Raw genomic sequence first — 27,598 nt, 5'->3', positions numbered from 1 at the left:
CCCACAATAGGACCTAAAGCCTGGTTCACATCAATGTGTTTTTTAGTTATTTTAGCAGAAACACACTACACTCCGTTTAATATGGTTTCCTATGGGACACGTTCACATACTTTTCTGAGCCACTGCGTTCTTGGAAAGGGTCAGGGACTTTTTTTTTTTTTAAAAAACACAGAATATGTTTTTGGTTCAATGAAGACTCTGCAAAAAATTAATGTAGTGTGTATTTGACATGCTTTGCATTTTTAATCTGCTCAGCAAAAGTTGGCCCAAAAAGAAAAAAAAAATGCATCAAGAACGCATGTGAAAAGCACTGCAAAATGGACAAAACCTTAAATTTCATTGTTGTGAAACACACTTTAGAGTGCAGTGCATTTTTGGCACAACAGGTATTTTTTGTACTTGCAGAGTCTTTAAATGTTGCCCGACCGCTGTGCGTATACACACACACACACACACACACACACACACACACACACACACACACGTCCTTGTCGGGAAGTGGCGATACTGGGACGGTGGCAACAGATGCAGCCCTGACCCTGCTAGCAACATTAGCAGCCAGTGATAGGCTTCCATATTATTAAAGCTAATACTGAAGCTACCAGATCAGAATGGCAGGAAGGCTCTGGTAACATTTTCACAAAGAAAAATGGCCAGGAAACAAAGTTCAGTAATGGCTGCTGGTACATTTCTCTTAGCCTAGGTCTCCTTAAATATGCTCCCTGAAGACCATCTGTGGGTGGAGAGGGCTTGTGATTGCTAGCTGACAAAGGGGGGCCCAGCAGAGAACACAGAAGTGACCAGACCTTTTTTACTGAAAGAAAGCCAGCACTGAGAGAAATATGGAGTATGTCATGGCTGACCTCCTTTTGAACATGCTAGTTGCCTGGCTAACTATGTCTTCATTACTTAATCAGTCACTGACCCAGCACAAGCAAACAGCAAGTCAAAGCAATCTCAGAATTGCAGATCTGCATACTGGTATAAGGTCACACTTAAATTATGGAAGTCATAACAGCCCTACAACCTTTTCCAAAGAAGTTCAGCAATGGCAGCTTACATGTTTTCCCCATATAAGTTTCCTTCAACAACAAACTAATTGGTTGTTATATTTAAGAGCAACGCTGGTGCCCCGATCTCACTGTATCTGTCCCTGCAATGCTGGAAAAGGCTGTAATAAATAATAAATAAGACTTTTCATACGTGGCAATAATGCAGGCTCCGCACTCTCACATGGTAGTAAGGATCTGAACAATATTACATAGAGAATGCCAAAGGTCAAACCAGGCTGAAAATGCAATCATCTTCTGGAAAGCTTCTGATGTCCCAAAACTAGGTTAGTTCTCATTTTGTGTTTATTTGGCACAACCCTTGCTGGCAAGGCAAGCTGTAGTCTACAGAGTACCACAGAGTCGTCTCTCATTGACACCATTACATTGTTTTTCTACCCATTAACCACAGATAAATGACCTACATATTGTGCCTATAAAAGCCTCATTTTTCTTTTGCCCCTTTTGTTGCTAAGACTTCTCATTCTCCCCGTGCAGACCTTTTGTTTTCTAAAGAGCTCTCAGGTTAGCAAGGTTGGAAAGAGAGTGGTGTCATTGTTTATCAAGGTAGCAAAGCTGGTATATTCAAAGCAACTCCATTTGTGTCCCTTCCCCCACACTCCTGTGCAGCAGTTCTCGAAAGCTTTTTTTTTCCCTCCCCCCATCAACCGGCTTGAAAAATATCAAAGAAGGATGTACAAAAGCCATAATACTGTATTTGCTTCTATTGTGAATACAAAATATAAAGTGGTGTACACCAGTTCTGATTTGGTTTCCCTAGACACTTTCTACGTTATTTCTAATTACATCACTGCATCTCATGGATCACTTTTATTAAAAGCATCATTACTACTGTTGGCAGCAATTTACAGTTTATCTTACATGATAGCAGTTTTCCAAAAAAAAAAAAGAAACACAAAAAAAGAGAAAAGGAAAAAAACACAAACATTTACAAAGTCATGTCTGTAAACTTCAAGGCTAGTTTAGAGTTGAGGTAATGCTGTTTAGCTTTGTGGCTAACGTAACAAAGTCCATCCTTTAAATTAAAAATAAAAAGGAGAAAAAAAAAAACCCAAAACAAAACAAAAAAAAAAAAAAAAAAAAAAGGTACCTGATTTTAAATTTTATGTTTCAACCAGTGCATTATAAAATCATGAGACGACTTAACTGTAGTTTTGTCCTGTAATGACTTCCGCAGTGAGTGTGTTCAAAAGAGGAAAAAAAAAAATACAGGATAGCGTTTCACATTCAACAGCTGCCTTGTATTGCTGTGCCTCCAGATTGAGACGTTCTATGTTGTGGAGATTGTCTGAAATGGTTGTGTGTGTGGAACCCTCATATACAGTCAAAAAAAAAAATTGATATGTAGGAAAAAAAAAATCTTGACCTTCACAGCAAAAAAAAAGAAAAAAAAAAAAAAAAAAGATAAATAACTTCATAATTCCTTAAAGCAGCCTGTCCTTCGTTTTTGCACCATGATTTCAAACAAAATTGCTGCTTCGTAATACCAACGGTAAAAAAATAATAATAATAAAAATAAAGAGCTGCAGAGCATTATGTCAATTTCCTTTAGAAAAAAAAAATTAATTCTCCAAAACTTTTTCCTAGAAATTATAAATAATGCACTGCACAATACTTAATGACCAAAATACCTTTTTTGACACATCCGTGTGACATGACTTGGACTTTTTCCTTTTTTTCTTTTTTGCTACACTATTTTACAGAACAGCTTATAAAAACTATGGACATTTACTGTGAGTGTAAACAGTAGGACTACCACTTGAAAAAGTTTAGAACACTGTAACTGAGACCGTTATTTGTCCTTGTCGTTCTCCTCCCCGGCTTCGGGTGAGTCTAATTCTTCTTCATGTGCTATGTCATCTTCCAAAACGGATGAGTCTGCGGTTTTGTCCAGGGTCTCGTCTGCATCGCTGGCTTCCTGGTTCTCGGTTTCCCCTTTGTCAGTGGCCTTTTCCTCACTAGAGCTTACAGTACTCTGAAGTCCAGCTAGTGATGGAAAACCAGGCAGTGTCAGTCCTCCTAGCCCTGGAGGTAGAAACATGGAGGGGTAGAAAAGGCCTGGAGCCATGGTGGATAGTAGGAAGGGGCTGAAGGCCAGAGGATTTGCAGCCAATCCAGCTGCAGTAGTAGCAGCAGCAGCAACAGAGTCAGTAGCAGAAGCAGTGTCTGTAGTTTTCTCAGAGTCTTTGCCATCCTCGTCAGTTTCTGTCTTTTTCTCATCAGACTTTGAAGTGCCATCTTCAGATTCTCCTTGACTTGAAGTTGTAGTAGTATTACCACCGCCGCCAGCTGTTAAGGGGTTATTTAAGAGCCCACCAAGACCAAACATGTTGGGCAGACCTGCCATACCTGGCAGCATCAGAGGCAGCATGGCAGCAGGATTTTTAGCATCCCCTCCAGCAGCAGCAGCTGTTGCAAGGCCTGGAGGGAACCCCATAAGACCAGCAAGCTGGAGAGACTGCAGGTTCTGAAGATTCTGAAGACTAGCAAGATCCATTCCAGCAAAGAGGCTATTCATCAACAGTGGATTGATTCCAGATGTCGAGGCTGCAGCAGCGGCAGCAGCTGCTGCAGCTGCTTTGGCAATTTCACTTTTTGGCCTTCTCCCTCTTCGGCTGGCTCCCTCCTCTCTTACAACAGGTCCAGTGAGAAGACGATCAAACATTGACTCCGGTACAAAACCCTAAGAAACAAAAAGGGATACTGTCATTGTGTACAAAATCACAAATTACATAAAGCGGCGTTCCACTCACTCTGTAAAAAAATAAAAGTCAGCTGCTACAAAAACTGTAGCTGCTGACTTTTAAAAAACAGCCACTCACCTGTCCCACGAGCCCGTTTCACCGGCCGTCCTGTATTCCAGGTGCCGGCATCTTCAGTGTGGGCACCCGGCTGTGACAGCTGAATGGCCCCGTCATCTTCTGGGACCTGTCACGTATCCCACAAGACTTCGGGGAGGGAGGGTAGGACAACTTCCGCTTCCGATCGCCTAGGCGATCACAGCGGAAGTGGGAGCGGGTACCTGTCAAATTCTGGTACCCGTTCCCACCCGCTCCCCAAAGGTGCCAATCCTTAATGGAGAGCGGGGGACCAATCTGTAAAGCGGAACTTCCCCTTTTGGGTGGAACTCCACTTTAAATTAGCTTTCAAATACATGACAATTTTATCTCTATACATAGGATTTAATGACACTCATGATCAAGGTTAAAATCCAGCTCCAACTAAATCTTAAGTTATGGATAGACTTGAAAGGGTTAGAATCGCAACTCTTCACTGTTGGGGTCGATTTGGGAGAATTCCCCACACTTCCAATTTAGGCCTCATTCACACAGGACATTTTAAAAATGCTCCTCCTCTTAGCAGCAGTGTTTTGGCAGAACAAAATGCCTGATGCTTGTAAAAGTGTCTATCAGTTTTACAAGCGTTTAGGAGTGTTTACAGGCATGAAGTGCTCAGGCGTTAATTCATTTCACTGGCCAGAACAACAATTTAGTCTGGCCATTGAAGTGCATTAACACTCAAGCGTTAACACGCTTTTAGATGCATCAAGAGTTTTTTTCTAACAAACCGCTGCTGCGCCTAGACGCAATTGCAGTGGGTTTTTTTTACATGTCCTAAAAGCCCCTGCCACTAAAAGCTTCTAAAAGTCTATGTATGCATGGACACATAGGATAATATGAAGGGGCGTTTGGAAGCTATAAAAAAAAAAAAAACACTTGACGCCCCTTAAATTGGCTGCAAAAATGCCCTTTGTGCATGAGGCCTTTATTTTAGACAAGACAGGAAGTGAAGCAAATCTCATTTGTGAGATAGACAGCAATAAAAAGCTCAGGTTTACAAAACTGAAGAAAGCGTAAAAAAAAAAGAGTCAAAAAAGAAAATTTTCTCAAAATGATCAACTTTTGGTGTATTAAGTCCACAAATAAATAATGTCACATTGCTTTAGTGATTTACCATTAGTCTAATGTGGATAAGCAGGCAGCAAAATCTCTGATTTTGCAAACACTGGGGTTCCCCACATTGAAGTAGTTGAACACTAATAATGGAATCACATTAGAAGTGAGCAAATCAACTTTATATATAGCATCTGTAAAGAAAAATAAATCCCCAGTGGCATGACAACAATGAATGATCAGAATGTGATCATTCACCTCTTTCTATAAAGGTACCTCAATGGTTTACATTTAAAAAGGACATAGTTGGCCTAAGATGTCCCATTTTTATCTGTAGGCAAAAATATGCATAACTTCAACTGGAAATGTCACGTAACCAAAAAAGGACAATTTATTCAGATTCTTACTATAGCAGGTCTTTAAATTCCAAATCAAGTTCAACGGATTTTATATATTTAAAAAAAATGCTTTATTTGAAGTGGACAAAAAGAATAAGAGTGAAAGTTTCTGCTTTACAAAATCGCCCCCAAAGACATAGTTTGATACACTGAGCATTCTGTGGCACTAGATAATACTTACAGACTGCTTAACTATGTCCGTCCAATCTGGAGCAACAGCAAATTCAGGGTTTTCTTCTAACCAGCGAGGAAGATCCCGCATTGGAGGAGCCATTGCACCACCCATCTTAAAGAACAAAAAATAGGTACTGGTAATATTTAAGCATATATTCACAATATATTTAAAAAAGTATGCCAATAACACTGCAAACAGCTTAGAGTTTTGGTTTAATTTAACTTACACAGAGTATATAAAAAACGTGCTGCTTGTCACTTATAGCAGATACATGCAGAATTCCTTGTATAACTATTGGCACTTTTACAGCAAGAGGAATATGGTGCGTTCTGTGCTTTAAATACTGGTGAGCAGTACAAACTGCTAAAACTATCTACTGAAAACATAAAACAACTTGTATGGATAAAAAAAAAAAAACAAAAAACAAAACATAATGCTGGTAAAATGCACTTTCCCCGTTCAAAATTCCTTAGAAGAGACTAATTGTTTTTACGAAGCTAAAAATATTTAAAAACACTCTCCATTAGCTTTATGCGTGTTTAAAATACTCTTTTCTGAAAATTTTACCTTTTTGCCATTGCGCTTATTTACTACAGGCACTCTTTCATCTCCCGTTAATGTGTTAATATCCAGCTTGTTAGGATTCCGGCATCTGTGACGCTTCTGTTTAGGTTTTTGAAATGGGGAGAACAACATATCCGCGCTCTTCTGTGAAGATAGAGAACGTCTTTGGTTAAAACCGGCTTCATTATTTATTACACAACATGACAAATGTTCTCCTGTTCATTGTACTTACTGGTACATAACTTGGCATATCGACAGTGTAAGTAGGATGCAGTTTCAACCATTCAACCAAGTCCTTATTTTTGGGAGCATCCTCCCCAACTAGTCTGGTCCCATCTTCTAGGTTAATGACAGGGATCCGGGTCTCTGGTTCCAGCTGCCCGGGAGATGGAATGTTTCTTGCTGGTGGTGTTTCAATATCATCCTCATATGCTTTGGTCATATCGGTATCTTCCTATAGAGACAAAAGGAAAACAATGCCGCCAATCCATATGAGCAAAGATTGCTTATACATTACTACAAACCATCTTTTTGGTCTACTGAGATCTCTGGACACCAATTTTAAAAACCACCCAAAGTCAAAAACTTTTTAGCTTTGGATAGAATGGTGAGAGATTAGAACGTATGTCAGTTGATTTTTCTGCTGCTTATGTCCTCAAGTAGGGAGATTCTCTCTCTATTTGTTCTGGTGAGCAGTCAACAGGATTAAAAGTTAGGAGAAACCTCAAAATTTTGAAATGTCATAAGAACAGGAATAGTGAGGATATTTTTTTATATGGGGACACTTCTTGTGATGACAATCAACTAAGGAAGGGAGGTGATTTCCACCACTTCCTGTTGTGTATACAAGACAGTAAATGAAAAAAAAAAAATCTACCCAATGGGCACAGCTAATAAAGTGATTAAGATTGCCTGTATTGATCAACACCTAGCCATGACCTTTTTGCTTACTTCTCCAAAACCATTATATTTCTTTTACTTGCAACCATGACAACAGTATTAAACTTGTACATGTAATTTCCTGGGATTTGTATTCCCATCTTGGCTCACCAAGGTAGCTTCATGGAACATAGCATATCCAGCACCATACTAAGATAGAATCCTTTGTCAAGGTGCTTGTACAATTAAAGAGATACTCTAGTGCAGGTTTAATTAACACAGTTTGTATGGCCTAATTCTGTCAATAATGTAAATGTACACAATCCAAAATAACCTTCATGCTTGAATATTTTGGAAGGTTCACTGGAATGGACTTTAGTCAATGTCATCAGTATAGAAGCAGGTTAGGACAGGCAATAAAAGGTAAAGAAAAAACAAATAAACCCAAAAGGGAAAGTTCTTTTACTCAAGAGCACAACAAAATATGTATCCCTGACCAACTACCCAAAAATAACAATCATTTTTCAGTGCAGCCATTTTTTTCCTATATCTTTTTAGAAACAGACATGCTGGTAACAGACATGAAAAAAAACAAAAAATATTTAAACGCAAATAGGAAGGAGCATCAAAATTCATGAAGCAATGCAAATGCATAAACAGATTCAAATCTTTGGTATACCTAAACTTCAGTATACCGAACGTTACAAATATCTGAAGAAGCTATAAATAATGTATGTAGGGCTATTTTATTCATTTCATGCAAATCTGCAGTGTGTCATTTTCTTACCGTAGATAAGGAAGTCCGTCTGTTGCTCATGAACAATAGATCAAGACCTTCTACGTTTTTCCTTCTTCCTCTTCTCCTCTTCATTGGAGGCTCTCCATCTATTAGAGAACCGTTGAGGAGATGCCTAGTCGGCGTGCAAGAAAGACCTGCCTGCAGTCGCTCCATTTGTGTTTTAAAGGCATCAGAGACAGGGGTGGAGGAATTAGGCAAGATAAACTTAGGAGTAAGAGATGAAAAATTTGAGGTAGAACTTGTAGCCTCCCTGGAGGCATTTGATAAATCCACAACTTTCTCTTGTCCATTTTCTGCTCCCATCTGCGATCCACGCAACTGAGCCACCATTTCCATTAGATTCCTCCTCTTTGCAGCTCGTTCTGCTTCAACCTCAATCTTCCTCCTCCGCCGCCTTCGCTGACGAGGTACTGACAAACTCATAGCGCTTTCCTGAATCCAAAAGGCAAATATATCAAGTTAGAGTTTAAAAGGGAATATAAAATGGTTTTGGGTATATTTGAAGGATCCCAAGATCTAATCTGAGCATGCCCTTGTCCAACAAGCACTGAATGGCTAGTTTGACAACATCTATTTTTCAGTTCAGAAGAACACTGAAAGCCTATGACTAGCTCATGTAATGTACATTAAGCACAGGCAAAGAGTAATATGCAAAAATGAGCAGTAATTCATAGCTATCAGATATTTCTTGACAAAATGTAAAACTGGATTGTACACCATGGCTACTTCATTTTATTACATACTATATTTGTATGCAATACCTCTACCTAATCTCGTCATGAGAGGGAAAATTGGACACATGTGACAAAAATATGCCTCCCAAAGTCAAGTTTTCCCCTTTGGTAAACCAGCAAACAGTCACTATAAGCTTAGAAATTACCCTTTAGCTTGTAATAAGATCTATTTATATATATGATGCTTAAACTCTGCTCATCTGCCCCGCACTAATTTTAATACTAATAGTATGTCACCCGAAAGTTTAATGCAGACTATTTCCTTCAAAACACTAATTCAGGCATTACCCATTCATGCTTGGCAACATTAAGGTATCTGCTTTGGAACACTATGTGCCCATCATTTACTAAATATATAGAGAATGTAAATTTAAAAGTACACCTGTCATGTGGGCTGTCATTGTTGGTCTCCTAAATAACAATACTTATTGCATGACTGTCTAGCTTCAGCGCATGAAACAGACCTAGAACAAGCATGCAGCAAATTAGGTTAAGAAGTGACCCACTTCTTTATTTAAAATTACTAAAGTCAATGCATCATAATGACAACCAGGCATCTAGCATTTTTGAATAAGAAGTCAGCAATAGCTGCCTAAATGTTTCTTTTATGAGTTTCCTAAAAAAACATAAAAAAAAACAATGGGACTGATCTGTTAAAATGTTGGACATAGGAACGGTGCTGTCCTAACTAGAAACAGACTTCTTTTCCTTGGTTGAAAATGTATGACTGTGACAAAAGAAAACTGTTTAGATAAGATCCATTATAATTAGCAAAGTGTGTATAAACTGGTGATGCTCTCACCTACAAGGTCTTAAAATGGCTGGCTAGTGGACAGCAGGAAAGCCACACTTTTCAGAGACTGCAGTTTTGCAAACTTTGTTTTACAGTGCTCCACCTCCTGCAAGTTTTATTAAATACTCATGAACAGCACCACATGGTGTATAATTTCTTCCTCGCGTGAACAAGTCTAAGGGCGGCCACATGTGGATCAAGATTCAGCTGGACGAATTTCGATCCATGTATGGAAAGGCTGGTTGTACAAAGTCTATCTACTGATCGAATGTGTGGATGGGAAGATTATCCCTTTTGTTTTGTTTTTTCAATTCAGCCCACTGATTGAAAATAAAAAAAAAAAAGAAGACGTATGCTTGGCTTTAGTATCTTCCTATCCTACTTAACCAAGTACTGGACAAGCACCTCCACTGCAAGTCTAGTTGCAGCTTTTAGCAATCAATCAGCAATCTAACATGAACATATATTTAAAATTAATACCATGGGTTAACAGTGACTCTATGCTTTGCATTTGAGGACTTTTTTTCTCTTTGATAACTGTTTGGGAGTCTTCTGTGAAAGAGCATATAGCAGTTGAAAACCAGTATATGACTAGTTAATGCATCTTGCCTGAGACAGTTGTGGGGAAGCAGTGATCTCTTCACTTCCACTGAAGTTGCCCTGGGCCACCATGGAGAGCTCAGCAAAGCTTCTCTTCTGCATCGGGCTGTCCATGGCAGTTGGTGTGTATCCAGGGATGAGCCCGGGGAACTCAAACATCTGGCGTCTGTTTACTGGCCACTTTCCTTTCAGCACAGTCTCACAGATGTGGTCTAATCGGTTGATCATCACACGATCCTGCATCATTCAAGGAGAAAGAAAACCCATATGACATAACTAATTAGGAAAATAGCTGCACTCAGAATAGTTTAATGTCTTTGCATTGATAAACTCAAACGCTTGCTTGGCTTTCAGCTAAAGAGTGAACAAAGTCTTTTTGCTTTCCATTTAACCTGTATAAGTGTAACAACTCCCCCACCCTTCAGATTGGAGCACCAAGCAGACAAAAGAAGAGTTTCTGCAGGGGGTAAAATAGTCTGCAGTGTCTGCATATATGCTGAACTCCTACTGTTTCAGGCTGTAGTGCATTGTTTTCTCTAATCATCAGCTGGTGGGCAAAGAAAGAAACATCTGCTTCCAGTATCTAGCCATCTCCACTGCTCTCCAAAGTAGACAGGCCCAGCCTTCTAAATGGTTCCTCATTAGCGTCACAGTTAATAAAGTTCAACATTATGAAAACTTCCCCCACATCTAAAGAATGTCAATATTCATTCCACATCACTTACAATGAAGCAGTGGACTTCATTTAAAAAAAACACCACTAAAATAAAAAGTCTTAATGCAGTAAGGTGTGCTTCATGTGCTCCTCTTCAACAGGAAATCTGGATGGCAAGCTGTGCATTAATAATATACATAACTAAGCCTTACTGTGCATGTCTATTAATGCCAAGTCTACATGGTCACTGTATTGTTTGTGTTTGAGAAAAAGCTACAAAAGAGAAAAAAAAAAAAAACGCAGACACTGCTCAAAGACCACAACCAGAACACAACAGCTGCTGCAAACCGCCTCCTTTCCACAGGAATAAGCCTATTAGTGTCTTGTTTTTATAACCAGATGGCCATGTCATGGTGATTAGGAATCTTTTTTTTCTTTACTATAATCTAAAACATACATAGCGCCCATCACAGTTGCCAATATGGAATATAATGTATATCAGCAAAAGGGAAAACCATAACCAACCTTAGGCCAGAAGGAGAATGAGAAGGTCCTCTCTCGCAGCATATGAAGCCCGGACGGCTCACAGTCTTCCAGGAAAAAGCCATCTCGTGTTTCATCACGTGCAGTACTCAACGAGGCATTGCTTTCCTCGTCAAAGTTTTTGTCCTGAGAAGCTATCCCGGCTGCAGTGAAAACAATACATTAATATGTGTGAAGGAAAATAGAGAGCAACTCCATATGAGTCAAGAACGTATGCCAAATAGGATTTCAAAGGCTAGTTAGGTTTCTGATAACAGCACAAAGTAGTATTTTTAGGACTCAAGTTTTTAAATTAAAAGAAGCTATATTATGTAAACTACATGGGCAAAAGTATGTGGACACAGTCCCAAAACTATCACACTCAGATGTTTCCAGTGAATGATACTGTTTATGCTACAGCATAAAAAGACATTCTAGATAATTACGTGGTTCCAACCTTGTGGCAACAGTTTGGGGAAGGTTCTTTTCTGTTGCAACATGACTGTGCCTCTGTGCACAAAGTCCAAAGACAAGTTTGACAATTTTCATGTAGAGGTACACAAGTGGATTGCACAGTGCCCTGACCTGAACAATTTTAGGAAGAATTGGAATGCTAACTTCAAGCCAGGTCATCTAGTTCAACATCTGTAGCTGACCTCGAAAATGTTATTTTGGCTAAATGGGAACAAATTCCCACAGGCACACTCAAAAATCTTGTGTAAAGCCTTTTCAGCAGTATAGAATATGTTATAGCATTGAAGGGAGGACAACTCCATTATGCTGCCCATGATTTTGGGTAGGGATGTCCAACAAGCTCATATAGACATGATGGTCATGTGTCCACAAACATTAGGTAATATAGTTTAATTCCTGTTTTTGTTCCTGAAACTGAATTCTGATGAAATTATTTAAAGTGGAAGTAGAGACTTGCATTTAATTACTCATTCTCAAATAATAAAATCTAAGTCATTCCTTAAATGCCAAAATGCTCTCACAGTATTTCTCAATGGCTGCAGGAATGCAGCCAGAGAGAAATAGAAATGATTGCTTTTACAGCTTTTATGGGTGTAAAAGCAATCAGCGCAGGGAAAAAAAAAAATTTGTCACCCCCCCTCAAGTAGTACAGTGTCGCTATGGTGACACTGTACTGCTAGAGTGACAGTATGTAAAAAACAAATACATAAATATAAAAAAAATAAAAAAAATGTAAACAAAAATAATTTTTTTTTTTATGTATAAACTAATTTGGGTTATTGTTTTTACCAAAAAGATATCTGAATACATTTTGGCCAAGATTTGTGAAGAAAGATTATTTATTTGCAAAATTGTATAACAAAAACACTTTTTCAAAAAATGTTTTGGTCTTTCATTTATTTAGCAAAAAAAAATAAAAATCCCAGTGGTGAATAAATACCACAAAAATAAAAGTTTAATCTGTATCAAAAATGTCATATGGGTACAGTGTTGCATGACTGCGCAATTGTCATTCAAAGTGTGATAGCGCTGAAAGCTGAAAATTGGCCTGGACTGGAAGTGGGTGAAAGTGTCCGGACTTGAAGTGATTAAAGTAAAAAAAAAATATCTTGCCTTTACAAACATGTTAATATAAAAGTTTTTTTTTTTTTTTTTTAGACATTAGGGCTCATGTGTGTTAATAAATTCAGTGCTGTTAACAGCATCCAGGGCTACAGAAGGCTCATACTTCACTCCAGATATAATTGATGTCTATGGGGAACACAGGTGTCAATACAAACACTGTATTGACTGCCTAACATTCATAAGCAGGGTCTAAAATGTATTTATTCAGGAAAATATCAATAAGTGACCATAGATATCAGTTTCAAGCAGTGATGTCCAGATACAGTAAATATAACCATAAAGTCATTGAGTGTGTGGTCTCCAATAACATTTGTTAGTAAAAACACACAAAAGGATTCATTTAAAATGGAATTTGTAACAAATATGTGAATCTGACCTATAACATTGGCTTCAGCTGTCTTAAGGTATAATTGAAGCCAGCATGGCCCCACTTTGTAGAACACTGAGAAGGGCAAGAACCTGTGACAGGTTTTTTGCTGTATGGGTCTCTAATGGAGAGATACAGCCCTGGTTTTCCTCTTGGAGAAATGGCTTAAAGTGGAACTTTACCCATAAAAACATAATAAAAAATAATGTTTTTTTAGCAAGAAACATGCATTCCACATTAATAATTATGCTACCAAAATTAGCATGTGCTGTAAATTGCCTGCAGCATTGTTCCTGTTTCTGCTTCCCGGAGGATGTAATTTTGCTGAATCCCAGAGTCCTGAGCAGCATTAAATCTTTAGACTGTCAGCAGATCGGCCTTTACAAATTCAAGCACAGTGCCTAAAAAGACAGAGCAACTGAGCATGTGCAGAGCGAAACCATGCATTACTGGATTTTAAACAGTATAGGCACTTATCTTTAATGTTTTACATAGCTTTACCTGCAAAAGGGGCCAGTCTGAACTGATCTGGCAGGATTTAATTTTCTGACTAAAGTTCCACTTTAGTGCAATACACCGCAAAGGACTGGACAGATGTATACAATGCCTAAATGTTGAGTATAGAGGCTTGTCCTCTACTGGTAAACTTCAGCTATGACTGTACGCTGAGCCAAGTCCTTGTATTCCAGACCAGTTATTTATATACCTGGAAAGAAAGATGGATACTACTGTGCTATAGATTATAAAAATTACCTTCTGCCTGGGAAGACTCTTCAGATTTATCATCATCCTCATCTAACTTTTCTTCATCTTCTTCCGATCCCTTCTCAGAAATGGATTTTGGATCAGCATCCGGAGTAACCTCTGAGTTTTTAATTTCCTCCTTAACAGGAACAGTTTCAGATTCAATCTCCTGTTTTACAGGTTTCTCCTCAGGCTCTACAGGTTCTTTTTTAATCTCTGCTTCTTCCTTAATGTCCACCTCTTCAACTTTCTCAGATTTCACTTCCTCCTGTTCTCCAGTTTTCTCATCCCGCACAGGAGAAGAGGGCATTATAGGGGGGGTGTCACTATAACTAGACCCAGGTGGTAGAAGGATGGGCATATTTGGATGTGTGCTACCTCGGTTTTGAGCAAAATTCCTATGAGCTTCCAAAAAAGACAAGTCAGGATCATTAAGAATATGATAATCTGTCCTACTAACGCCATGTTTTGCTGCACCAACCAACAAGTCTCTGTCGTGTTTTCCACATTCCCACCATTCTGGAAGGTCAAGGCTTGGCTGGCAGAGTTTAAGTCTCTCATTCAGTTGGGGGTTATGAAGAACTTGTTCCCGAATTTTTCGCAAAAGTTCAATGCGATAAAGAGTTCTAGAAGCACGTTCCTCTGTTATGGGCTCAATTACTGTAGCAAGATCACAAAGATCTGTCAAGTAAAAACAAATACTTGAGAAAATAAGGGAAAAAAAATTCAAATGGATAGTTGCAGATTTGTCACTTTGCTCACTCACCATCTTCAGGCTTGCTGGACATTCTGCAAACTCTTCGGCACATAGCCACAAAGCAGTTGAAATACTTCTCCAGACTCTCATCAGATTTTTTATCCAGACGGGCAAAAGCTCTAAACTGGTTCCACTCAAAATTTTGTTTCACAGGGTCAAAAACGACTCCAAAAGTGGACACTACACGATAGAAGTCAGCCTCTTCCCTTCTTGTCCATCTATAAAAGTTTATAGAACGGGTTAACATACAACACAGAGAGACTTGTGGGAGGGACAAAGGGGAAAAAAAAAAAAATGATGTAGGACTTACTTTTGCCGTCTCTCTGTTATAATCGCTTCCCTCTCTGCTTCCAAGGCCCTTACTTCTTCCCGCGGACGCCTTCTTCTTCGGTCTGTTTTCATCTGGGCCTCTTGCCTCATTTGCTGGCGCTTATAACTGCGTTGGTAGGCAGTTATTAGACGACGCAGACGGGTAGTAAGGGCTGAAGTATGAGGCCAATACAGTTTGCCCATCTCTGTGCTGCCTTCACCCATCTTCTCTGCAGCTTAAATTAGAATACATTTATTGTGAATTATTTTCGTACAGTCATGTAATCATTTTTAAGCTCCTATAAACAAGTAACATGCTATTTTAGAGAAACAAGGTGTTCTAGACAACCCTAGGTAGAATTCAAATGAGAAAAAATAAAACACCAAACATTTGCCTGTTTTGAATTAATTCCATCTCAAAAGACATTTCCATCAATATAGGAATATAGAGAACATGGCTATGTCTAGATGAATGGCAAATGGTTAAAATCTAGAGGGAAGTCTTGGGCTTAAAGTTAAAACCAAGATTTAGCAGGCAACTAGAAGAGTAATGCATTTAATGCCAATTGATTGCTAATGGACAATGCAAATACTTATACACAAAACCAAATCTACAAGAGAATGCTTCAGAAGTCAGCATAGTGGCCAAGTCGTTGAATCAGAACCATAGAACTACTTGTCTAGAGTTTGCATGTTGTTCTTGCCTGTGCCTGCGTAGGTTTCCTTCGGCTACTCCGGTTTCCTCCCACACTCCAAATTGGCTCCTGTCTAAATTGGCCCTAATGTGTGTATGTATGAATGTGAGTTAGGGACCTTAGATTGTATGCTCCTTGAGGGTTAGGGACTGATGTGAATGTACAATATATATTTGCAAAGACCTGAGTAAATTGTTGACACTCTATACGTACTTAATAAATAAAATAAATTGCAATATTCATGACCAAAAAGAACTGTCTATATGAACTGCGTACAAACTGTAAACACATCTATAAACTTCTTGCTGCCTTTATTTAGGGTTAAAACCTTTCATAAAAAAATGAATAAAAACAATTGCTATCATCTACCAGTTTTCTAGTGGCCTGTAGGCAGTGGTGAATTTTGGTTTTGTGCTGCCCTAGGCAAAAAATAAAAAAAAAAATCGGAGCCCACCCCCTCAACAGACAGCCTGACACCGACCAACACCCCTCCCCCCCATGGACAGCCTGGTATTGACCAATAACACCCCTGCCCCCCCCCCCCCCCCCGAGGGAGCCTTCCACTAACATACACCCCCCCTCCTCACCTTCACAGCTCCGGACATCCCTGGGAACAAGAGTTGGGCTCTGCATACACCAGCAGTCAGCAGCCTTTCTAAGATCCCACCTGATCCCCGTACCACATATGTCCCGTCTTCCGGGAAGGGGGGGGGGAGGTCGGTGCTGCCCTTGAAAAATGCCGCCCTTGGCAGCTGCCTTGTTTGCCTTGTGGTAAATACGCCCCTGCCTGTAGGGTTTCAGGCTCAGAAAGGACTGAACATAAGAATCAGGAAGGAATCTATTTCCCCGATTTGTCCGCCCCAGTATAGGTACTCAACACATCAGCCTGGAACAATTACTGTTCAGCAAGTGTCATTAGACATTTCTCACCTTGCGCGTCCATTTCCATGCATTCCTCTTTGTCTTCTAGAGGTGAGTTTGCAAATTCCTGCAGGAGATAGACACGTTTTAAGCAATCACTTTTTTGCAACTAAAACATTACTCAATTTCATTTTAAAGCTCCTCAGTCAGGGTTCTTGTTCCCTTTCCATCTTGTCAAAATATTTTAATATACATGTTTGATCTAAACACTGTATGTATTATGAAGCAAGGGTCTGCTTACATCCATATCATCTTTAAATGGAAGCCGTGCCGGTTTGTATTCTGGATCTTCATCCTCTCGATCAAAGTCTCCCCTGGAAAAGCACAAGTGAAATAAGTTTAGCCAAATGAAGTCTCACTTTGAGTGAATAATACTGCTTAAACTGTAACATACCCATCACCACCATCTGCCAGCATATCTGTCCCTCTCTGCTCTGCAGCAATTGCTTTTGCATCAGGCATTCCGACTCTCTCCAGGAAACACAGAGCTGAATCAGCCCGGATGGAATTATACTTCTCATAACCTGCAGAAAAACATTGAGGCCTGTGACAGTCTGTTCCTTACATGTGAAGCAGAGTAAAATAGATGCAACTCAGATAGCAGTCATATCAGCATACATTAGAATGAGAAGCGTCATTTGTCAGGAAGACCATCAACATTATTTAATAAGTCTGTGCACAATGTAAAAGTGCAGTAATCCATAACAACCAGATTTCAGTTTACCAAATCAAGATCAATAGTAACAATTGGCTGGTGAGTTACTGCCCTTTGCACAATCACTTCATTTTACACTCCCTTACTAAATAAGCTCATCTATCATGTAGATACCACAGAACTAGCTTCATATCAAACAGAGGAAAAACAATTAAGAATACCATATACAGCCGTGGGCCAATTTTTTATTTCTGAAATACCTTGAAACTGTCAAAATTAACGGACATCCCTCATTGTTACTCTGCATATTTAATATACATCAGACTTGAGCAAGGACAAAAATTTGTTTCACAACACTTATAGGCAAACGATTTCTGTAGTTTTCAATGAAACCTCCAACAGGCAGTTTGGCCTACTCTTCTTGTGCAAACTGTTTCAACTGTCTCAGGTTTAACCACTTCCAGTCCGGACACTTTTACCCCCTTCCTGACCAGGGCCAATTTGCGGTCATGCAACACTATACCCATATGAATTTTTTTACCATTTTTTTGAGACCGATAAAACTTTATTTTGGTGGTATTTATTCACCGCTGGGATTTTTATTTTTTTTGCTATGTAAATGAAAAAGTCCAAAAATTTTGAAAAAAAGTGTTTTTCTTATAAAATTTTGCAAATAAATATTATTTCATCATAAATCTTGGCCAAAATTTATTCCGTTATCTTTTTAATAAAAATAAAAATAAGTCAAATTAGTTTATAACCAAAAATTATAATTTTTTTAAAAAATGTTTAGATTTTTTTTTTTTTTTTAATTTATTTATTTTTTTACATATTGTCACCCTAGTAGTAGTGTCACCACCAAAAAAAAAAAAAAAAAAAAAGTTTCTTTGTTTCTATTATAAAATTTTGCAAACAGGTAATTTTTCTCCTTCACTGCTGTGCGTTGATGAGGCTGCACTGATAGGCGGCACTGCTGGGCACTGACTAGCGGCACTGCTGGCTGCACTGATGGGTGGCACTGGTGGGCACAGGCGGGTGGCACTGCTTGGCACCGATCATCAGTTCCCTGATGATCGGTGCCGAACCCTGCTCTGACAACTGCCGAGAACTCTTGACAGCGTAAGGAAAGTGCAGCCGAGAACCAGCAATTGCATTTCCCAGTGATCAGCGTGTCACTGGACATGGCTGATCATGTGGTAAAAGGCTGCCGTAGGACACAGTGATCACAGAGATCACCGGGGGCGCGCAGGAGAGTGTGTTCTGGGGGGGGGGGGGGGGGGAGGGGTTGGGGGCGAGGGTTGCTGGCCAATCAAGCACAGTAATCCCACAGTCCTTGAACCAGGTTTTGGTGCTTTTGGCAGTGTGGGCAGGTGCTGGAAAATGAAGTCGGCATCCCCATAAAGCTTGTCTGCGGAAGGAAGCATGAAGTGCTTCAAAATCTCCTGGTAGACGGCTGTGTTGACCCTGGACTTAATGAAACACAGTGGACCAACACCGGCAGATGTCATGGCTCCCCAAATCAACACAGACTGTGGAAACTTCACACTGGACTTCAAGCATTTTGCAGTGTGTGCCTCTCCATTCTTCTTCTGGGTTCTTGGTTTCCAAATGAGATGCAAAAGTTGCTGTCATCAGAAAAGAGGACTTTGAGCAACAGACCAAGTCTGTTTTTCTTTAGCCCAGGTAAGACGCTTCTGACATTGTTGCTCAGGAGTGGCTTGACAAGAGGAATACGACATTTGAAGCCCATGTCCAGGATCCGTCTGTGTGTGGTGGCTCTTGATGCACTGACTCCAGCCTCAGTCCACTCCTTGTGAAAGTCCCCAACACTTTTGAATGGCCTTTTCCTGACAATCCTCTCCAGGCTGCAGTCATCCCTGCTGCTTGTGCACCTTTTTCTTCCACACTTTTCCCTTCCACATAACTTTCTATTAATGTGCTTTGATACAGCACTTTGGGAACATCCAACTTCTTTTGCAATTACCTTTTGAGGTTTTCCCTCCTTATGGAGGGTGTCAATGATGGTTTTCTGCACAACTGTCGGGTCAGCAGTGTTTCCCATGATTGTGATTCCTACTGAACCAGACTGAGAGACCATTTAAAGGCTCAAGAACCCTTTGCAGGTGTTATGGCTTAATTAGCTGATTAGAGTGGGACACTTTGAGCCTAGAATATTGCACGTTTTCACAATATTCTAATTTTCTGAGATTGTGGATTTGGGGTTTTCATGAGCTGTAAGTCATAATCATCACAATTATGACAAATCACGCCTTGAACTATCTTGCTTTGCATGTAATGAGTCATATATTAGTTTCACCTTTTAAGCTGCATTACTGAAATAAATGAACTTTTGCACGATATTCTAATTTTTTGAGTTTCACCTGTACTTACCTGCTCTGTGCAGTAGTTTAGCACAGAGCAGCCCCGATAATGGTCTACAGGGGTCCCCTGCCAGCACTCTTGCCTCTCCCCCTTGTCGACTGCCCCATAGTAAACCACTTCCTATGGGGGCACCCGTGCCGTGCTCACTCCCGAGGTCGCTGTGTGTCCATTGGGATACAGAGGCGGCTCGGCCCCACCCCCCTCTCTTTCTCTTAATGGCTCTCGCTGCTGCACTCGTGCACATCACTTGGGCACAGGTAAGTATAAGGGTGGGGGGGCTAACTGGTTGCAAAGAATGCATTAAGGTAGAAAGAAATTACTTCTGCTTTTAGAACCAATTTAAATATGCCGACTGACAACATTAAAAACATTATTCGAATTATAGAAAACTATAAAACTATTAGTTTTAACTTTTACTATGATCAGTTTGTGTACAATCTTTGTAGAATAAGCAATAATTTATCTCTTTTCACACTTTTTTGACTTACCCTTTTGCATAAGCCATTAACCGCTTCCATGCTGCCCTATAGCAGAAGTACTGCTACAGGGCGGCACGGGTGCGCAAAATCACGTATATATATGTGATTTTGCATCACTGGGTACGGGGCACGCGTAAGCCGCGTGTGCACCTTGCCCGCAACGCCATTTGCGGCCACGGCTGTCAATCATCGGGTCCCAGTCCTTCTCCCTGTTGGATTGGGCACACTGCGCTGGATGGCTGTGCACAGCCATCCAGAGTAGTGTACTTACAGTGAAGCACACCCCTCCCGCCCCCTAGTAAAACACTCCCAGCACAGTTAACCCTTTGATCGCCCCTCATGTTAACCCCTTCCTGCCCAGTGCCATTAGTACAGTGTCAGTGCTTTTTATTTTTTTAGCATTGATCACTGTATTGGTGCCACTGGGGATGTCAGTAACACCAAGTCAGTTCCCCCCCAGTGTCAGAATGCCCACCGCAGTCCTGCTAAGTCGCTGATCGTCGCCACTATTCGTAAAAAGAAAAAAAAAAATCCAGTATCTATATCGCCATTTGTAAACGCTATAACTTCCACGTAAACTAATTCATTTACACGTATCGGGATTTTTTTTTTTTTTTTAACAAAAAGATGTCGCAGAATACATTTTGGCCTAAATTTGACAAAATTTGATTAAAATTTTTCTTACTGGACATGTTTAACCGCTTCCGCGCCACCCTATAGTACAAATACTGCTACAGGGCGGCATGGGTGCTTAATATCACGTATATACGTGATTCGCGCTCCCGCGGGTTTCGCGGGGGAAGGGGGGGCGGGGGTAACCACGGGTGTCGGGATCAATCATCCGATTTAGGCCAGTGATGGTCGGCTTAAGTCGGAAGATCGATCCCTGTCCCATCAGGGATCTTCCTGTACCGGTGTTTACAGTTACATGTATGACACAGCGAGTAAAATAGCACACGTACATGGTTAGAAGACTTTTGGACACATTTACGCCATGATCGCACCCCCCCAGTTTTCACCTTCACTGCCCAGTCACCAGTGTCATTAGTACAGGGTACAGATTTTTTTGCTGATCACTGTATTAGTGTCACCAGCGACTTCAGATAGCATTCGCGCCAGTTAGCGTCCTTCCAACATAGCATCAGATTGCCCGTCAGTACACCAGTAATCACATTTAACCCTTTGATTGCCAGGAACAAACTCACATACACAATAAACCTCCATTGCTAGTATAGTGTCTGAACTGATCAATATCTTTGATCACATTAGTAGAGTGTCCCCAAAAACGCAGCATTAGCGTGATCAGCCCCGACACCTGCCAACACCTGTGTTTAATCCCTACGCTTCCCCCCCTTCCCCCTACCAAGTGTCAGTAGGTTACGGTCACTTGATACATTGCACACAAACAGCAGTGTTTGCAGAATCAGGCCTGATCTGTTATCACTTGCTGGTAAATTTTTTTGTAGCGGTTCAAGCAGGCCGACAGCCAGGTGCTCTTTTTCCCCTGAGACTCGCACTAGGTACCTGTAAATTTAGTGGCCAAAATGTCATTGGAAAGGTACTCTAGTGAAGAGGCCTACAGGATTCTGAGCATGTCAGGTGAGGGCGAAGGAGATGACTCACTGACAGACACAATCAGCTTCAGAATACAAAACTGTAGACAGCAGCGGCACCCTGACAGATAGCTCAGACGATGGAGAAGAGGTCCCTGCTAAGATCAGGCGTACCCGACCCCATTCCCAGGTTGCTGAGATGTTACAATCGCATGATGACTCTCATATGCAGTGTGCCAGTACTAGTGTCACTCTACCTTTTGGTGAACTGGTGGGCACCAGCGGCCTAGTACATCCTGGTCTTTCACATACCAGCACTGCAGTATCACTTGGTGACATACCGAGTCCCATAAGTGCAGTACAAGGTGGTGAGCACAAGTAGTGTCCCGCAGCCACCAAGAATCGCACACAGGCCCGTAGAGCCCCTAGTATCCTTCTTTGCTTGCAAATCCCGATTGGTAGCCCACAAATTCTGCAGCACCCGTACTTCCCCCATTCACTGCCCAACCCGTTAATCAGGTGGAAACGGCACATTTAAAATACTCCCCTCGATTTTTTTTTAGCTGTTTTTCACAGAAGATCTGTATGCATAGATTGTGGATTTAAGCAATTTATATGCACAACAATTTATCGCCGTCAACCCAAACTCAAATCTTGCCAGACCAATTCTCATGGAAACCCATTACGGTTTCTGAATTTAAAGTTTTTTGGGGCCTAACCCTCAACATGGGCATTACTAAAAAAAAATGAATTGCATTTGTATTGGTCCACGGACCTGATTTATCATATGCCCGTGTTCTCTGCTACCATGGCCAGGTATAGATATGAGAGTATAATGTGTTTTATGCATTTCAATGACAACACAAACTGTCATCCTAGGGATGACACTGAATTTGACCGGCTCCACAAAATCACCTTACCCAAAAATTTGCAGATGTCTATACTCCCCAGCAAAACATTTGTGTTGATGAGTCCCTCAATTTTTCTGGCCGCCTTGCATTCAAACAATTTCTCCCCAGCAAGCATGCCAGATATGGATCAAGATGTAGAAGACCTGTGAGAGGGCAACAGGCTATACATACAAGTGTTGGATTTACGAGGGAAAAGATAATCATGTGGAGCCCCCCGGATGCCTAGACTACATAAGGATCAGTGGCAAGATAGTTTGGGACTTGGCGTCATCCTTTTTCCATATGGGGTACCACTTATACGTGGACAAGTTTTATTCAAGCGTGCCAATATTTAGACATTTGTACAATCTTGGAATTGGCGTATGTGGCACCGTGCGACCTAATCGCAGGGCTTCCCCCAACAGCTTGTAAATACCCATCTTAGAAAGGGGAAAAAGCCTACTTGAGAAATGAGGCTGTCATTCAGCATTAGCACCGACTTGATTAGAACATATATACACCTAAGAACATAGCATATACACCCAACAAAGACCTGTGACGTACTGGTACATCACAAGGCTTTGAGTGGTTATACCAGGATGATGCCTAAAGCTGCAGGCATCATCCTGGTATAGTTGTTTTCAGCCGGCAATCGGCTTTCATGTAAAAGCAATCCTACTGGCTAATTAGCTGCAGGATTGCTTTTACAAGCAGCGGGAGAAGATGCTTCCCCCGCTGCCTTCCTCGGCCTTCTCAGGAAGTCCCATGCCATCGAGGGAACCTGAGAATGCAGCTTGTGTTTCTGCCAGCTGACTATAGAGCTTATTGTAGACTGGAATGGTGCCAATAATCTCTATAGTCTAAGAAATCGGAAGCTACGAGCATTTCAGCACGATCTTGGTGAGATTAGATAATGTAAGGGCAGAGGAGATATCTAGAGTCTGATAGACCCCAGATTTCCCAAAAAGAATATAAGACAATGCCCATTGAGGTTATAGGGGATATTTACATTTCCCGTGATAGCATTAAAGGTGATTGAAAAAAAAACAAAAAAAACAAAAAGGGACAGTGTAAAAAAAACAAAAAAAACCCCAAAAAAACAAACAAAAACACATCCTCGCCGCCCCCCCCCCCCCCCAAACACGCATCTGCGTGCGTGAGCGTTGACCCTGTGCCAGTATGTAAACAGTGGTTGCACCATGAATGCGAGGTATTGCCGCAAACATCAGATGAAGTGCAGTAATTCTAGCACTAGACCTCCTCTGTAAATATAAAATGGTACCTTGTAAAGGCTTTTAAAGCATTACCTATGGATATTAAAAATGTATGCAGACTGTCGCCATTCCACCAGGCATGCGCAGTTTTAAAGCGTGTCATGTTTGGTATCTATTTACTCGGCATACCATCAGGTTTTATATTTTACCAAATAATCAGCCAATTTATGGTTTTTTGAGCATTAAAAGAAAAAAAAAAGTGTATTTTTTTCAAAAACATTTGCGTTTGAAAAAAATAGCTGCGAAAGAACTATGTGACATAAAAAATTGCAGTACCCACCATTTTATTCACTAGGGTGTCTACTTTAAAAAAATATATATAATGTTTGGCAGTTAAAAGTAATTTCCTAGCAAAAAATACAGATTTTTTTCATGTGAACAAAAAAGTGTCAGAAAAGGCTTGGTCTCCAGGTGGTTAGAAGAATGAGTGATGTGTGACATAAACGTCTAATGCTGGGCATAAAATGCCCCCACCCCCCAAAACAACCCCTTTTTGGAAAGCAGACACCCCAAACTATTTGCTGAAAGACATGTTGAGTCAATAGAAGAATTTATTTACAAGTTTTTGGAAAATGACATTTTTTTTTCAGGCTCCTGTATGTGGCTAGGCTCCCAAAACGTCTCACACATGTGGTATCCCCATACTCGGTAGAGGTAGCAGAATGCATTTTGGGGTGTAATTCCACATATACCCATGGCTTGTGTGAGCAATATATCATTTAAATGAAAACTTTGTGTAAAAAAAAAAAAAAAAAAAAAAATGTTTTTGTCATTTTCCAAAAACTTGTGGGAGAAAAAAATAAATCTTCCATTGACTCAATATGCCTCTCAGCAGATACCTGAGGGTGTTTGTTTTTTCCTGGTATTTTAGCACCTAAAGAAATGTGATAGTAAAAGCTGTGTAAATCCCATAACTTTCACACAAAGCAATCGATATACACTTATTGGGATTTTTTTTACCAAAAACATGAAGCAGAATACATCTTGGCCTAAATTTATGACGAAATTTGAATTTTCTGGATACTTTTTATGACAGAACTGAGAAAATATCGGGGTTTTTGTTTCAAAAATTTTCGGTCTTTTTTTTTTCGTTTATAGCGTGAAAAATAAAAAAGCGCACAGGTGATCAAATACCACCAAAATAAAGCTCTATTTGTGTGAAAAAAAAGGAAATAAATTTAATTTATGTACAGCACTGCATGACCACGCAATTGCCAGTTAGATTAGTGCAGAGCTGTATAGCAAAAAATGGCGTAAACTGCAGTATCTATACATTTGTTTGTAGATGATATAACTGTCACACAAAGCAATCAATATACACTTATTGGGATTTTTTTTTTACCAAAAACATAGCAGAATTCATTTTGTCCTAAATTTATGACTAACTTTGAGTTTACTATATATTTTTTATAGCCAAAAGTAAAACAAAAACCATTTTTTTCAATATTTTTGGTCTTTTTTTTGTTTATAGCGCAAAAAAAAAATAAAAAGCACACAGGTGACCAAATACCACCGAAATAAAGCTCTATTTTTGTGAAAAAGAGGCCGTAAATTTCATTTGGGTACAGCATTGCGTGACCACTCAATTACCAGCTGAAATAGTGCAGCACTGAATAGCAAAAAAAGGCTTAGTCAGGAAGGGGGGGGGGGGGGTAAATCCTCAGGAGGGCAAGTGGTTAAGGTATACATTAGAATTGCTTTAATATTTTTTTCAACAAATTTGTCCCAGTCTTTATATCATCAGATTTAACACATTTTAGTGTAACAAGCTGTGGTATTAATTTAATTAATTTATTACATACAATACAATCTGATTTTCAGCTGTATTCAGTTACAACAGTGGTCTCCAAACTGTGGCCAGGGGCCTAATGCGGCCCTTTGATTGTCTTTATCCGGCACTTGGAGCACTATTCATCCCGCAGATAGGAGACACTATTCCACCCACTAAAACCCAACAAGGGGCATAATTCCTGCCACTGACACCAACAATGGGGCACTATCCCCCCACCCCAATACCAAAGATGGGACACTGTTTACTTCTGATGCAAGAAAGCAATTCTATTCCCGCTGGCCACAGTCCAGCCCCCTAAAAAGATGAAGGAAAGTAAACTGGCCCTTTGCTTAGAAAGTTTGGAGACCCCTGAGCTACAAGAACAGCAAATGCATTATATTACAGACATGCCAAGTCTGTTGTGTTTATTTATTTAGGCTAATACTCATACAAGTTAGTATAAATAAAATTGCCACACCAGAGTAAAATTAAATTGAAACAAGTCAAAAAGTTTATTTTTTTTTTAACATTCATCACAGCAAACCATACTTACCAGAAGCCTTGGACACGTTAACATTTGTTTTAAAGCCAGCATTTCTTAACTGAATTCTTGAAAAGTTGTGTATGGTGAGGTCCCACCCTCTCCCTTGCAACCAATATGCATCTGCTGAGCCCAGGAATAGCCTAAATTTCCTTCCCGCTGCTCACCCCTTTCCACCCAGTATACATGGGTTACATTGAAGGCCATCGAACCTGTCTTATTAGGTTTCATGTGATGTATGTCAGAAGGATGACACTGCTCCCTCTATGGTTTTAACACACTTGTTTTGCTTTTTTATCTGGCTGAACTGACTAGATAGAAAATGGCAGATCCCAACAGTGCACTGCAGGAGAAAGATTTTTAGATCATCCAGGACTCAGCTGAGGCTCCCATTTAGAAGAAAGGCAGGAGGCTCTTGTACATAGGCAGAACAGCACAATTCAATTAGGATTTGTAGTACAACACACTTCTCCTAACTGCTGTAGAGCCTGGAGCCAAACTGTAATCATGAAAGGTTTTATAAGCCATCATTCTCCCCTTTAGTCAGGCCATGCTGCTGAGAATATGCCTGCGACCTCCAGAGAATTGGGATTATAATCAGGAATCGCTCACTGTATATATCATGCCAGCTCTGCATCCCCGAGCCTTTCAAAGTTAACAAGGCTGCATCCCACTCAAGGGAGCTGGGAGTTCTCGGCGCTGACATTTGTGAAATATTGCTTGGAACAAAGCCCAGGAGGCACTTGTACAGATTAATAGCAGAGGTTAAGCCCACCATCCACTTTGACACTGGCTGGCAGAGAGTTAGCAAGGGAAGCAGAGCTGGAAGCTAAGTTTATGGAGATCTATAACACGGCGTGGCCATTATTACTACAAATATGGTTTGGCTTTATTTATAGATCGGTGTTAAATATTTTCTCTCCTAGATATTTTACAAAAAACATGCGGCGGATTAGACATCTTAACTATCACTGGAAGAGCACGGAGCTGGAATAAGCTTAAAGGGGAGCTAAAATGTAGTGTACCTTCCTGCGCAAAAGTCTATCACTTCCTTTTATCCCCTTAAATATTTTATATGAACACAGGAAATATTCTATTAGGAACGCATTTTTTACTTGGAGTGCAGTAAATCTAATACGGAACAGTGATTTGATATGAGAGAAACTAATAATGTTCACAAATTTCTCTGTGGAGTATTCAGTACTTGTAGGGAGCCAGGCAGTCAGTGTAAATTGCAGGAAGTCAGTTGTGCGCAGAAATAGAATGCTCCCCACAACACTAGCTTTACTTCCACTTTATACTGTTCTCAATGCACCTGCAATTTCAACCGATTTACCTGTAAATGTTATTAAACACTAACAAAATTAAGAAAAACAGAGGATAAGTGAGCGCTTATGTGATAGTATATAATGTATAATAAGCAGCAGCTGTACACCCAAAAGGCACCGTATCAAACCTTCAATAGCATATATGTGAACAGGGAGGTGCAGCGCTGTATAACCAAACAAATAATAATTACACAATAGTGAACAGTGACTGTAAATTAGTAATGCCACTATATGGTGGCTCCAGGTGAAGA

At 40.2% G+C, this 27,598-nt stretch overlaps 1 protein-coding gene across 3 annotated transcripts in view; it reads right to left on the bottom strand.

The window, feature by feature from the left end:
• Window positions 1–1,745: 1,745 nt before the first annotated feature.
• CHD7 (chromodomain helicase DNA binding protein 7) overlaps window positions 1,746–27,598 on the bottom strand; it is a 188,493-nt gene continuing 162,640 nt past the window's right edge. For 2 of the 3 annotated variants that reach the window (XM_089685312.1, XM_089685313.1), the window contains exons 26-38: window positions 16,869–16,998; window positions 16,716–16,788; window positions 16,484–16,541; window positions 14,860–15,094; window positions 14,559–14,767; window positions 13,802–14,473; window positions 11,086–11,246; window positions 9,915–10,142; window positions 7,767–8,210; window positions 6,333–6,554; window positions 6,104–6,244; window positions 5,543–5,647; window positions 1,746–3,753 (exon numbers count right to left, since the gene is read on the bottom strand). In XM_089685312.1, the coding sequence (XP_089541438.1) occupies window positions 2,863–3,753; window positions 5,543–5,647; window positions 6,104–6,244; window positions 6,333–6,554; window positions 7,767–8,210; window positions 9,915–10,142; window positions 11,086–11,246; window positions 13,802–14,473; window positions 14,559–14,767; window positions 14,860–15,094; window positions 16,484–16,541; window positions 16,716–16,788; window positions 16,869–16,998 (3,569 nt within the window). In that variant the 3' untranslated portion in view covers window positions 1,746–2,862. The remainder of the gene's footprint in view (window positions 3,754–5,542; window positions 5,648–6,103; window positions 6,245–6,332; window positions 6,555–7,766; window positions 8,211–9,914; window positions 10,143–11,085; window positions 11,247–13,801; window positions 14,474–14,558; window positions 14,768–14,859; window positions 15,095–16,483; window positions 16,542–16,715; window positions 16,789–16,868; window positions 16,999–27,598) is intronic. The other variant, XM_089685314.1, reaches the window with a different exon arrangement.

This window comes from Staurois parvus, unplaced genomic scaffold, assembly GCF_062004578.1.
Source record: "Staurois parvus isolate SC_StPar_1 unplaced genomic scaffold, SC_StPar_1.0 ptg000371l, whole genome shotgun sequence".
Taxonomy (NCBI): Eukaryota; Metazoa; Chordata; class Amphibia; order Anura; family Ranidae; genus Staurois; species Staurois parvus.
The sequence above is the reverse complement of the archived record's forward strand: the minus strand, read 5'-3'. Positions and strand labels throughout refer to the sequence as shown.